The 12696-nt window shown below is 46.4% G+C and overlaps 3 protein-coding genes and 2 long non-coding RNA genes across 7 annotated transcripts; 3 read left to right on the top strand and 2 right to left on the bottom strand.

Moving 5' to 3' along the window:
- The first annotated feature begins 21 nt into the window (after positions 1-21).
- On the top strand, positions 22-947 carry LOC115246982 (uncharacterized). The gene is made up of 3 exons (XR_003886083.1): positions 22-136; positions 372-454; positions 702-947. It is a non-coding gene; the product is annotated as an uncharacterized lncRNA (long non-coding RNA).
- Positions 948-1111: 164 nt separating this feature from the next.
- On the top strand, positions 1112-3322 carry LOC115246981 (serine/threonine-protein kinase OSR1-like). Its single transcript, XM_029827183.1, is given in 4 exon segments — positions 1112-1251; positions 1446-1499; positions 1591-2394; positions 2396-3322. Coding segments are annotated over 4 exon segments (1806 nt in total). The 5' UTR covers positions 1112-1182; the 3' UTR covers positions 3275-3322.
- Positions 3323-3716: 394 nt separating this feature from the next.
- On the bottom strand, positions 3717-5357 carry LOC115246873 (golgin subfamily A member 6-like protein 6). 2 transcript variants are annotated; one of them, XM_029826754.1, is made up of 6 exons: positions 5257-5357; positions 4891-5010; positions 4606-4668; positions 4368-4511; positions 4121-4174; positions 3717-4029 (listed from the first exon to the last, which is right to left on the bottom strand). In XM_029826754.1, exons 1-6 carry the CDS (start codon positions 5305-5307, stop codon positions 3862-3864), a joined length of 600 nt encoding a protein of 199 aa, XP_029682614.1. In that variant the 5' UTR covers positions 5308-5357; the 3' UTR covers positions 3717-3861. The 2 variants fall into 2 exon arrangements, with proteins under 2 accessions (XP_029682614.1, XP_029682615.1); XM_029826755.1 differs by having other exon boundaries at positions 4909-5010.
- A 1297-nt stretch (positions 5358-6654) lies between these two features.
- Positions 6655-12659, top strand: cfap57 (cilia and flagella associated protein 57). Of its 2 annotated transcripts, none has more exons than XM_029827472.1 (21): positions 6655-6879; positions 7214-7527; positions 7604-7863; positions 7947-8121; positions 8212-8364; positions 8494-8633; positions 8790-8955; positions 9107-9220; positions 9291-9503; positions 9575-9748; positions 9840-10001; positions 10197-10352; positions 10449-10542; positions 10614-10804; positions 10895-11068; positions 11235-11393; positions 11485-11628; positions 11712-11819; positions 11934-12068; positions 12166-12309; positions 12387-12659. In XM_029827472.1, exons 1-21 carry the CDS (start codon positions 6720-6722, stop codon positions 12519-12521), a joined length of 3471 nt encoding a protein of 1156 aa, XP_029683332.1. In that variant the 5' UTR covers positions 6655-6719; the 3' UTR covers positions 12522-12659. The 2 variants fall into 2 exon arrangements, with proteins under 2 accessions (XP_029683332.1, XP_011615376.2); XM_011617074.2 differs by having other exon boundaries at positions 6656-6879; positions 11712-11828.
- LOC115247023 (uncharacterized) lies at positions 6912-7664 on the bottom strand. Its single transcript, XR_003886112.1, has 3 exons — positions 7580-7664; positions 7370-7457; positions 6912-7269 (listed from the first exon to the last, which is right to left on the bottom strand). It is a non-coding gene; the product is annotated as an uncharacterized lncRNA (long non-coding RNA).
- Positions 12660-12696: the final 37 nt, after the last annotated feature.

The following is a 12696-nucleotide window of genomic DNA, read 5'->3' as shown; positions in this document are numbered from 1 at the left end:
GCTGACACATTGTCAGGCTCAGCAAAGGAAACCTGCCACCATTCTTATGCAAACCTGTATTTAGTGTGGGAAGAAATATTCATTTCAGGTTTTCAGTACATGCAGATTAAGACATCAAAGGCAGAACCAAGTTGAAGTACAGTATTATGGGCTTTAAAAGGCTTTAAAAGACTTTAAAAGTCTTTTAAAGACTTTCTAAAGACGAGCTTTGATATACTATGTATATTATCAAAATGTGCAGGAATGACCTCTGCACTATCCGAGTTCTTTTTCTTTTCCTAATAACCAAACAAACCAGACTAATCAGATCTTAATATCCTGTATGTATGTAATGTACTGAGTTTATGGTTGCTTTATGGTTGTTTTTGCAGAAACTGAGACGACAGCAGGACGACTCCTCAGGACGCTCCGAGAGATGGACCGGCCTCCACAGGAAGCTGTAACAAAGGGCCTGGTAGCTGCGTTCCACCCTCATTCTCATGGCAACTTCTGGCCCTGAACAGTGATCTATACATTATCTCATGGTCCAGGCCCACTTTAGGGTGTCCTGGTTCAGAGGCCTGGGACATCTACATGCCATATCCTTTAGAACAGTTTCAGACTTTTATCATATTCACGAGCGTCATCTACACATAAATCATTCTAGAAACACACTACAAGAAAGTCTGCTAGAAAATAAACCTTTTTCTATCTTCTACCAGCTGAAGAACAACATGGAGCTCCAGGACCAAAAGAGCCCAGTGGAGAAGCTGATGGAGAAGCTGGATGAAAATCAAAAAATCATTCAAGATGTACAGCAGCAGGTTAACGATGATCTAGAGGTGCACATCAGCACACCTGTTTAGGGCCTGGCAGGATGTCCTCTTTGATATGAACTTAGACTCTTGGCATTGTCCAAAACTGACAATTACATTGCAAAGAATGAATTCACATTAAAAGTGACATTTGGATTATTCTGAAAGTCCAAATAGTCTTTCATTAGATTTGCAACATCAAACCTGAACCATTTTACAAGTTACAAGTGTGGATCTATAAGTAACTTCAACATAATACAACAGAAATGAGGCTGCTGGTTCATGATTTGATGGTTTTTACCTCCCTGTTTAGAGTGAGCAGACGAGTGAGCAGTCTTCTGAAGACATCAACATCAAGACAGATGAGACATTGGAAGAGCAAAATGAGATGCTGTGGAAGGAGCTAGAAGATCTGCTGAGAGAAAGGAAACAATTTGGGCTGTTTCTGAAGCAGCAGGTTAAAACATCTGCCTGTTAAACATCTGGAGAACTGAGATTCATTCCAGACTTTGATATCTACGAGGGGCTGTGAGGGCCATGGTTCAGAAATGCTTCTTGGTTTTTAAACACTGCTTAAACTTTCTACACCCACCATGAGAATTTAGTCATTTTGGGGGGAAAATGTTGATTTATTCTGTTTCTTTTTTACAGGTTGCTCTTTGGGAGACAAGACTGAGCTTACTTCAGTCTTGTGATGAAGTTGAGGTGCGTAATCATTCTGTTCTTTAATTAATAAGACAAAAATCAAGTAGTTCCTTCCAGAAATGAGCCTGACTCTCTTCTTCTCATCCACCAGCTGAGAAAGAATCTGGAGCTCTTTGTTGCCATGGACAAGAGTGAGTTCACTGAAGTGATGAAGCACCAATGCAAACAGCACACAATGGAAGAAGAAGAAGAAGATGAACTGACAGAAGAAGAAAATATAACAGATCAACTCACAGAAGAAAAAGAAGGCCCAGAGGACAAGAGCTCCCAGCCTTGGTCCACCAACAGGGATGATTATGAGCTACTCGAGGTCATTTGGAGCGGGGCAACGGTGGTGGTTCAGGTCGCCCGTTGTATACCACGCCAGGAGAAGGTGGCCATCAAACGCACCAATCTAGAGAAAAGCCAAACAAGTATTCATGAAACTCTGAAAGAGGTCCAGGCCATGAGCCAGTGCCACCATCCCAGCATTGTGACCTACCACACTTCCTTTGTGGTCCAGCATGAGGTGTGGCTGGTCATGAAGCTGCTGAGTGGCGGCTCCATGCTGGACATCATCAAAAGCATCATCTCTCGAGGGGAACACAAGTCCGGCGTCCTGGACGAGGCCACCATCGCTACTGTGTTGAAAGGTGTGCTTGAAGGCCTTGAGTACCTCCACAAGAATGGGCAGATTCACAGGGACATCAAGGCTGGAAACGTCCTGCTTGGAGAGGACGGCTCAGTGCAGATTGCAGACTTTGGCGTCAGTGCTTTCATCAATCAGAAAAAAGTCTGCACAACATTGGTAGGAACACCATGCTGGATGGCCCCAGAGGTCATGGAGAAGGGGAAGGGATATGACTTCAAAGCTGATATTTGGAGTTTTGGGATCACAGCCATTGAGCTGGCTACAGGGGACGGCACCCTATCACAAATACCCAGCGATGAAGGTCTTGATGCTGATGCTGCACAATGATCCCCCGGTCTTGGAGACTGGGATCACAGATGAGAAGATGGTGAAGAAATACAGCAAATCCTTCCGGAAGATGATCGCACTGTGTCTACAGAAGGACCCGGCGAAGAGACCAACATCTTCAGAGTTGTTGAAGCATAATTTCTTCCAGAAAGCAAAGACTCGTGAATATTTACACGAGACGTTGCTTCCTAGAGGACCCACGATACCAGAGAGATCAAAGCCGGTATGTCAAGAACCAGGGCCCAGCTGTCAGCTGCATGAACCCGAGGCTGTCCAGTGGGAATGGAGTGATTATTGGCTGGATGAAGACAGTGATGAGGCTCCGAGGGAGAAGGTGGGATCGCAGAATTCCGAGGTTTTCCTGACTCCAGATCTTCTCTGCAGTCAGCTCCAGCTGGTGGCTGCACGACAGCCAGAGGTTCCTCAGGCTGCAGACGAGGCTTCACTGGAGCCGGCGTCAGCCACCACGCAAGGCCCTTCCCAGGGAACATCACAGGCTTCAGTGGTGCCAGGATATTCCAAAGCCCCCATCAGCTTGGTGCTGAGGATCAGAAATTCAAAGGAGCTCAATGATGTTCGCTTCAGGTTCTTGCCAGGGACAGACACAGCAGCGAGCCTGGCCCAGGAGCTGGTGTCTGCAGGCCTGGTGGAGGGCAGAGATCGAGTAATAGTTGCTGCAAATATACAGAAGATGGTCGAGGCGCCTCAAGCAAACACAAAGCTGACGTTCAAACTGTATTCTGGATCAGAAAAAGCAGACAATGTCAAGCTGATGGGTTCTGCTAAGCTCTTCTGCCTTGGACCATGTCTACCATAAGAGTTATCAAGCCAAAACCTTGTTGATCGCATTGTTCTGACTCATCATGCTGCCTTCTGTTTGGTTTATTTGCCGACGTCTACGTCTGTTTGGCTTTTTTTTGCTTTTCTAGTTTTTATATTCATGGATCAATTATAGACAGCAAGAAACAAAGTGCTGCAACTAAAAAACAGCAAGGACATCGTCTCTACCATAGAGTGTGTCCATATATTACCGTTTGTCTATTGAACGTATGTTCTACATGGCTCTATGTTGAATGTATAGAATATAGAGCCTCCTGTAATCAGGCTACTCAGACTGTAGACAGGAAGTCCGGTTGTATAAATGATGAATTCTGATGGAGACGGGCATGTAAACGCCCTTTACAGCTCTAGCACCTGAGCTCAGCAGTGCTTTGAATTTTCTCCATTATCTGTGCAGGAGCTCATACTGTGTTCATAAATAAAATTCAACCTAAAATGTATTTCTGTTGAACATCTTTACATGTTCCATCGACTAAAGTCACAGAACAAAACATGACATTTTATTTGACATGTTGTAGCCTGTTATTGGTTTTGTGCCCTTTCCACTGAGCATCTTAATCAATCTTAATCTGAGCCTTCTTTTTCTTCTGTGAGTTGATCTTTTGTATCTTCTTCTTCTGTCAGTTCATCTTCTTCTTCTTCTTCCATTGTGTGCTGTTTGCATTGGTGCTTCATCACTTCAGTGAACTCACTCTTGTCCATGGCCACAAAGAGCTCCAGATTCTTTCTCAGCTGGTGGATGAGAAGAAGAGAGTCAGGCTCATTTCTGGAAGGAACTACTTGATTTTTCTCTTATTAATTAAAGAACAGAATAATTACGCACCTCGACTTCATCACAAGACTGAAGTAAGCTCAGTCTTGTCTCCCAAAGAGCAACCTGTAAAAAAGAAACAGAATAAATCAACATTTCCCCCCAAAATGACTAAATTCTCATGGTGGGTGTAGAAAGTTTAAGCAGTGTTTAAAACCCAGGAAGCATTTCTGAACCATGGCCCTCACAGCCCCTCGTAGATATCAAAGTCTGGAATGAATCTCAGTTCTCCAGATGTTTAACAGGCAGATGTTTTAACCTGCTGCTTCAGAAACAGCCCGAATTGTTTCCTTTCTCTCAGCAGATCTTCTAGCTCCTTCCACAGCATCTCATTTTCTTCTTCCAATGTCTCATCTGTCTTGATGTAGATGTCTTCAGAAGACTGCTCACTCGTCTGCTCACTCTAAACAGGGAGGTAAAAACCATCAAATCAGGATCCAGCAGCCTCATTTGCATGGTACCAACATTTAATTTAGACATCAAGGGACCATGTTAACCTGCGTTAATGGAGAATAGGTCCCATTAAAGAATTCTGTCTCCTCTTGCAGTTCCAGTAGCACCTGAAAAATGCCAGAGAAAAAGTAGGAACTTGTAAAATGGTTCAGGTTTGATGTAGCAAATCTAATGAAAGACTATTTGGACTTTCAGAATAATCCAAATGTCACTTTTAATGTGAATTCATTCTTTGCAATGTAATTGTCAGTTTTGGACAATGCCAAGAGTCTAAGTTCATATCAAAGAGGACATCCTGCCAGGCCCTAAACAGGTGTGCTGATGTGCACCTCTAGATCATCGTTAACCTGCTGCTGCACATCTTGAATGATTTTTTGATTTTCATCCAGCTTCTCCATCAGCTTCTCCACTGGGCTCTTTTGGTCCTGGAGCTCCCTGTTGTTCTGCAGCTGGTAAAGGTAGAAAAAGGTTTATTTTCTAGCAGACTTTCTTGTAGTGTGTTTCTAGAATGATTTATGTGTAGATGACGCTCGTGAATATGATAAAAGTCTGAAACTGTTCTAAAGGATAGGGCATGTAGATGTCCCAGGCCTCTGAACCAGGACACCCTAAAGTGGGCCTGGACCATGAGATAATGTATAGATCACTGTTCAGGGCCATAGTTTGCCATGAGAATGAGGGTGGAACGCAGCTACCAGGCCCTCTACTACGGGCGTTTCCACAGCTTCCTGTGGAGGCCGGTCCATCTCTTGGAGCGTCCTGAGGAGTCGTCCTGCTGTCGTCTCAATTTCTGCAAAAACAACCATAAAACAACCATAAACTCAAGATCCTGGGTCACTTCTGCTTATTTGTGTGGTTGGTTGGACAGCTTCTGTTGGTAATAATACCAATAACGTAATCAGAAAGTTTTTCATCTGTGACTTACCTGATAACCAATGAGTTTATCAATACAATAGAAGTACCTGTATTTAACTCTATCCCCTAACGTCTGAATATGTAAATAACTTGTAAATGCATAGTTAAATATTAACTCCTTTGTCTTTGATGACAGGCTTCAAACCCTAACCTTTGTTTTTTTTTGAAACTCTGAGGAGACTTCAAAGCCCTCTCTGGTGTTTAGGATCAAGTAAGTCGCTCAAAGACTGATGCTATGGTACGATCATATCTCTACCCAGTAGGCCTTATTTCTGCTGTATTCGATACTCTTTTCTAGCCTACTAATCCTAACACTGAAGGTCTTCACAGTTTGCATGTGATCTTTGAAATAAAACCAACTAGACTAACACTACAGCTTTTTCTATGCAAATGTGGAATATGAATTTATACAGGATTAACTCCCAAAACAAATATATTGTTGTTTTCAACCACCTGCGTCTGCACGCTGGACACTGCAACGCACTAAAGAAAACAGCAAACCAATTTATTTTATTGTGTACATCAGAATAGGTCAAATTTGTGAAGCTGTGCAGCAGAAACAGCAGCCTGATACGGCGGAATTGGCTTGTTTAGATGCTTTTGGGCTGGACGGGCCTGTGTTGCATGTGAGGATCGTTATTTTACGGTGTTATTTGGTGCAGCGCAGCTGGCGGAAGAGTGTGTTGTTCTTGTTTGTGTTTTAAACAAACAAACAAACAAAACAGGTGTTGACGAGCTTGTGTTTGTGCGTCAGACGCTGACGGCGTCGCACAGAACTTGGGGAAATCAGAAATTCCAGCAGTTTTTCAGTTCCGATCGGTGATAATGAGCCTGTCTGACCATCCAGATGCCATATTCAATAAAACTGAACTTTTTTTTGCTCGCTCATACTGACATCTTCATATTTAGACTTTAAAAATACTTTTACTTAGTATTTTTTCTTTTTTTAAAACGTTACTCGAGCTTCAGACCTAAGATGGTAACTGTTGTTGTAATTACTGAGGATACGACACTAAAAAAGTAGAGCTGTTGTAAAACTGTGCATTATGAAAATATGTATGCAAAAGATCGATTATTAAGTAATTAAGGATGGAGAAGAGCGGAAAACTCGGACCTTACCGGAAGCAAGATATCGCGAGATCTTTTGTTTCTCGCGTGATTCTCGTGTGGGTTGCTTAGCGACCGAGTCGCCGGAGTAACGCTTGAGTGTGTGGAGAACTTGCAAAACAAAAGAGTTCTGCTGATGATGGCGAATGTAGTGGCGCAGCCGCATTTTATCTTTGGCCTGAGGGCCGGTGTGAGGAACAATCTGGGCTTCTGCGATGAACAAACGCTTGTTTTCCCCTCCGGAAACAACTGCGTGTGCCACAACACCATCCAGGCCAGCCAGAGGTTCCTGCCAGGTAGGCCGAAAAGTTCACGTTTCACCACCTTCCCATATATAAGGGCAAATTAATGACGTTTTTTTTGGAGGATTTATTGTTTTGTCACTATAGACATTCTTCATTTCAAACCCATGTGGAGCAGTTCATTATACATTCATCTAATTATAGTTTCACACTTCGGAACAACGTCCCAGCTGCAGATCTTCATTGGTTCTCATTCACCTTAAGGGCCAAAATTGGAAGCAACTGCTTTTCTTGAAATAAAAGACACTGGGGTTTTGTTTGAAGGCCTTTGTGGAGGTTCACAGGATACTTGAACACACAGGTCAGATCATTTGTAGTGTTTCTGCAGGTTCCGAGAAAAGCCAGGGCATGTGTGCTCTGGCCCTCAGTGCCAACCGGCGGTACCTGGCGGTGTCGGAGCGTGGAGAGAGATCCACCATCACTGTGTTGGATCTGCACCATGAACAGGGAAGAAAAAGAAAAGTTCTGACTGCAGGAGACCTACCTGCCCAGGAGTTTGTCTGCATGGCCTTTTCCCCGGATTCCAAGTATCTGATCGGCCAAACAGGTCCTCCAGAGTGGACGCTGATCTTCTGGTTATGGGAAAAACACAAAGTATTGGCAACAGTTAAAACAAGCAGCTCCAATAACCCTGTGAACCAGGTAAGCCATGCATGGTCTACCATCACAGCTGGGGTGCTTGGTGGACGCACACTTTCATCTTCTGGCCTTCTGGCAGGTGAGCTTCAACCCTTTCAACAACACGCAGCTCTGCGTGAGCGGAACTGGCGTCTTCAAGCTGTTCCGCTACACGGAGGGATTCCTGAAACAGAGCAGCGCCTCCAAGGTGGAATCCATCAACTTCCTGAGTCACTGCTGGATGGCCCCAGAGCGCGTGGTCGCAGGCACGGACACGGGACGGCTGCTGGTGTTTGAGAGTGGAGAGCTGCGGAGAGAGATGGTCATGAGCGCTCCTGCCCACCCGGGGCGGGCTGGCAGGTCAGCATGAGCTACATCTCCACGGATCTTCAAATGAACTGTTCCAGGTGTCTTTAATCACTAAAAGTGTGAGTGCGTCACAGGCAGGCGGAGATGAAGAGAATCAAAGCCAGCGATGCCGGTGAAAACCCCCTCGCACGTCGCGTCACATCCGTGCTGTCCTACTCCAGAGGCTTGGTCTGCTCTTTGGGATCAGGCAGAGTTTGCCTCTTTGTAAAGAATGAAGATGACAGTTTCACCAGGAGCAGAGAGATATGGGTAAAGAAACCAGGACTTTGAACAGGCTTTATGTTAAATAGTGCTACTAAATATGGAGAAGTAATGCAGGCATTTCTTTTGGGGGGTCAGATCCCTTCAGACCCTTCCAGCAAGGAACTGGGCCCATCTGACAGTCAGGACATTGAGACCATGTGCATGAGTCCATCTGAGGAGACTCTGGCCGTCAGCACAGACCGGGGGCAGTTGTACAGCATCAGCCTCTCTGCTGTGGATGTAAAGCAGGTACAACTCTCACCTGAGCTCGTGCACATGTGCTCACGGTTGTGGTGATCACATGCCACATAATTGCAACTGTTTTATAAAGGAAAGCTAAAGATAAAAGAAGCTGCATTTGATCTTTTCGCCCCTCAGGAGGAATCAGCATATTTTGACCTTCTGTCCCAGTCCTTCCACTCTAAGGCCATCACTGGTTTGTCCATCTGTATCCGAAAGCCCATCGTAGCCACCAGCTCTCTGGACCGCTGCGTTCGCATCTGGAACTATGAAACAAAGTAAGAGGAAGTCACACCTGGGTCAGACACAAGAGTGAGGCCAGTTCATCTGTGCACGACAGGAAATGAATCCTGGGCAATGAAACAGGAAACTGGATGCAAATGCTTCGGAAAAGCCTAATAGTTGTAGCTCAGATCTCTTTGAATCTTCATTAGAACCGTGGACCTGTGCAAGGAGTTCCAGGAGGAGGCCCACAGCGTGGCTCTGCACCCCACTGCGCTCTTCGTCCTCGTGGGCTTTTCAGACAAACTCAGGCTGATGAACATCCTCGTCAACGACATTCGCATCTTCAAGGAGTTCACGGTGCGCGGCTGCAGACAGGTGAGCTGCGCCCGCGCGTGCGCGTGTGCACGTGTCCTCAGCAGACACAAATATGCAACCTTCATACTGTGACCCGAAACATGAGCCGTGACAAGCAGCGCAACAGGGGTTGGATCACGTGACCCAGCAGGTTCTTCTCTCTACACGCCAGTGTGCTTTCAGCAATGGGGGCCACATGTTTGCAGCCGTCGATGGAAACATCATCCACATCTACTCCTTCACATCTTTTGAGAACGTTCTCAACCTGAAGGGCCACAGTGGGAAGGTAAGTTAGGCTCCAGAGTGTTCTTCAGCGTGTTCAGCCCAAATGTTGGGTGCAGCCTCCCTTTCTGCAGGTGCGCGGTGTCGAGTGGAGCCCGGACGACGGCCGGCTGGTGTCCTGTGGGTTGGACGGTGCAGTTTATGAGTGGAACACACACACGGGCAAACGTGTGTCGGAGTGTGTGCTGAAGTCCTGCAGCTACACGGATGTTGTCTTCTCTTCAGACCTTAAGACCATTCTGGCTGTGGGAACAGACAGGACTCTGAAGGAAATCCAGGACTGTCAGGTGAGGGACAGAAACACAGGGACTACATCAGTATACAGGATCTCTAAAGGTCTCGGAGTTTGCCTCCACAGGTCTTGAGAGAGGTCTCTGCTGATGAGGGAACATTCACCTCTGTAGCAGTGTCTCACTCTGGGAGGGTCGTCTTCACCGGGAACGCCAACGGAACCATCAGCGCCATTAAATACCCTCTTCCCATCCAGAAGGAATGGATAACGTACCAGGCTCACGGGGGCCCTCTTACCAAGGTTCATCTAAAAGAGCACTAAAGGACTTTTCATTGAATTAGCTTTTATTTTAATAATAAGAAAAGGAAATCATCACATTGTGTGGCCTCAGATGATGGTCACGTTTGACGAGCAGTTCCTGCTGACGGTGTCTGAAGATGGTTGTTTATTGATGTGGAAGCTGCTTGATAAGGACGGCCGAGGACTGAAGGTGACCAGGCAGATTGTCCACGCTGAAGAGATCCTCGTGACCAAAGCAGATCTAGAGGAGACGGTGCGTACGGGTAGCCACCATTGGTGATGATTTTATCTGTGCTTTGCCTTAAGGAGGCTTTGGTACATCTAAAAAAGTAGATTTAAGGAGAAAGTTTGATTTGTTGTGGATCTAAAACCGTGGAAACAGACAGTGGTGACACAGCACTTTGTGTTAGAAGGGGTCAGTCCAACTCAAATTTGATCTGTGATGCAGAACCAGAACATGATGGAAATGAAGCTGCGCCTGGAGGAGCTGCACATGGAGCACGAGTACCAGCTCCGTCTGAAGGTCATGAGCTACAACGAGAAGATAAGGGAGCTTTCAGACAAGTTAACGCAACAAACAGAAACAATGGAAACACTGAAGCAGGTCTGCCGCTCACCTACCAAACAGACGAGGAACATCATCTTCACCATTATCTTATCACTTACCCCAGATAAACAAAGATACTCTCTGAACCTGTAGACCACGACAACACAGATGGAGAAACGGGAACGGGAGCACCAGCAGAGTTCTGCAGAAGTTGCTGTGAAGCACTCCAAGGAGTTGAAGGACCTAGGTAAGAAGAGGATCTGTGACTGTGCAACCTGAATCAATCAATCAATGTAGTCCATTATCAACCATCCTCAGAGGTGTCCTACAGCCAGAAGCTCGTTGTAGAGCACACGAGGTACCAGGATCTACAGCAGAAATACCAAAGAATGGAGGAGGATTATGGGAACCAGCTTAAAGCTGCAGAGGCAGGAAGGCTCCAGTCACTAGAAGAGCTAAAACAAGTCTATGAGGCCCAACTCGAGGAGAAATCTCAGCAGCTGACGGAGGTAGATCAAGAGGGACGTGAAGGTTTTCACTTAAATCCTTGAGCTGGATCCATTTGTGACGTGGTTTCTGTGATCTCTAATTGTGTTCAGTGTCAGGAGGAATCCCACCGGCACAGCCGCTGGTTCAAGCAGATCGTCAAGGCAGTGGAGCAGGAGGAGCAACGAAAGATCCACATGATCGGAACCGAGTTTGAGAACAAACTGCACGCTGAGAAAGAGACCAACAAGAACCTGAAAGGAGAAGTTGGTGTCATTACCCAAAATGTGAGCTAAGAATTGTTAGATCTTCTACGTATGAGATGAATTTACGTGGTGAACTGTTACGTGAAACGTTGATGGAAACGTCTATGTGGGGCTGCGTCTTCTGTCCTTGGTCCTGTGAGGTGACGTCCTCTGTCTCGTCTTGTGTGGGTCGTCTGTGTGACAACAGCTGTACAGTCTGCAGAGACAGTTGGACGACAGACGCAGCGACGTCAACAACCTGAAGCAGGAGCGGCAGAGCCTGCTGGGGCTGGTCCGCTCCCTCAAGAGTGACATCGAGGATCTGAGGAGACAGATCTCCGGACACGAAAAGACCAACCAGGACAAGGTGCTGGAGACCAGAGCTTCCTCCTCCTTCTGCTGATGCCATGTGTTAGTAGGTTATGAGAAATATGAAAGCAGCTTCTCTCCACACCCAGGATAACACCATCTCCAACCTGAAGAAGAAGAACCAGGACCTGGAGAAGTTGAGGTTTGTTCTCGACTGTCAATTAGAAGACTTGAGGAAACAGATTGAGCCTCAACAGGAAGACGTCAGAAAGAAAAAAGAGCACATCCAGCAGGTGCGTGCACCTCTAACAGCCTGAGTCTTCCCTCAGCAGAGAGCAGCGCTCCACACGGCTGTCGTGTTTCTGCTCTTTCACAGCTGGAGGAGGAACTGGTGCAAGTTGACAAGATCAACACTCAGCTGCAGCTCAGTGCGTCTGACCTGAGGCTCAAACTGAGAGCGAAAGAGGAGGAGATACGGAAGGAGGTGCAGAAAGTGAGCACATGCACCCCAGGGGTGGTTGAACAATGTCTCACGGCTGACGTCATCGTTGGCTCGTCTCCATCAGACGCTTGATGATGGAATCTTTCCTGTGGACAGGTGAAAGATTTAGAAACACATCTTCAGCGGCTCCAGTCAGACCTTCATACCTGCGTCAGCTTCATCCAGGAGCCCAAGAAGCTGAAGGAGAGCGTGCAGACGATCTTCAGCCGCCGTGTGCCTCAGGCCGGCAGGGTGAGGATGAGCTAGTCAGGCTTCAGGTTATTGTGTCAGTGTTTGTTTCCACCCTCCTCACGATCAAAGCAATAATGTGGTGTGTGTTGTTTGAAAGGTGGAGAAAAGCAGCATGGATGAAGACGTCAAGCAGATCCTCTGTCGCCACCGGGAACACCTGGAGAAAACAGTGAGCAGCCTGAAGATGAAGCTGGCAAAATCTGCTGAGGAGCACGACAAGGTTTACGTGAAGCTCATGAAGGTGAGCTGGGGGGGGGGGGTTCCTCTGTGCAGCCCGTTCTGGTTCAAGTGTCTGTCGATTCATCATCGTCTCTGCAGGAGAACGTGACGCTGATCACTGAGATCAATGAGCTGAGGAAGGAGCTGCTCTCACTGAGGACTTCGCTCAAACCTCCACCGGGGACCACGAAGAAGAGCAACAAACGACGTCCTAAATCAGCAGACGTTCACTGAAAAAACCTAAATATGAAGCCTTAAGAGATGAAAGCAAATTCATTTATGTAAACACTTAAAATGTAAGAGAAAACTTATCATGTAATAAATGTTTCCTGCGTGACAAAGGCGCCCCCTGTGGCGGGGGTGTGTAAGTAACATTGATGACTTCCTCACTTTCCTTTAATGTGCTGAT

Source organism: Takifugu rubripes, chromosome 19, assembly GCF_901000725.2.
Source record: "Takifugu rubripes chromosome 19, fTakRub1.2, whole genome shotgun sequence".
Classification (NCBI taxonomy): domain Eukaryota; kingdom Metazoa; phylum Chordata; class Actinopteri; order Tetraodontiformes; family Tetraodontidae; genus Takifugu; species Takifugu rubripes.
This window is presented reverse-complemented; position numbering and strand designations above follow the sequence as displayed.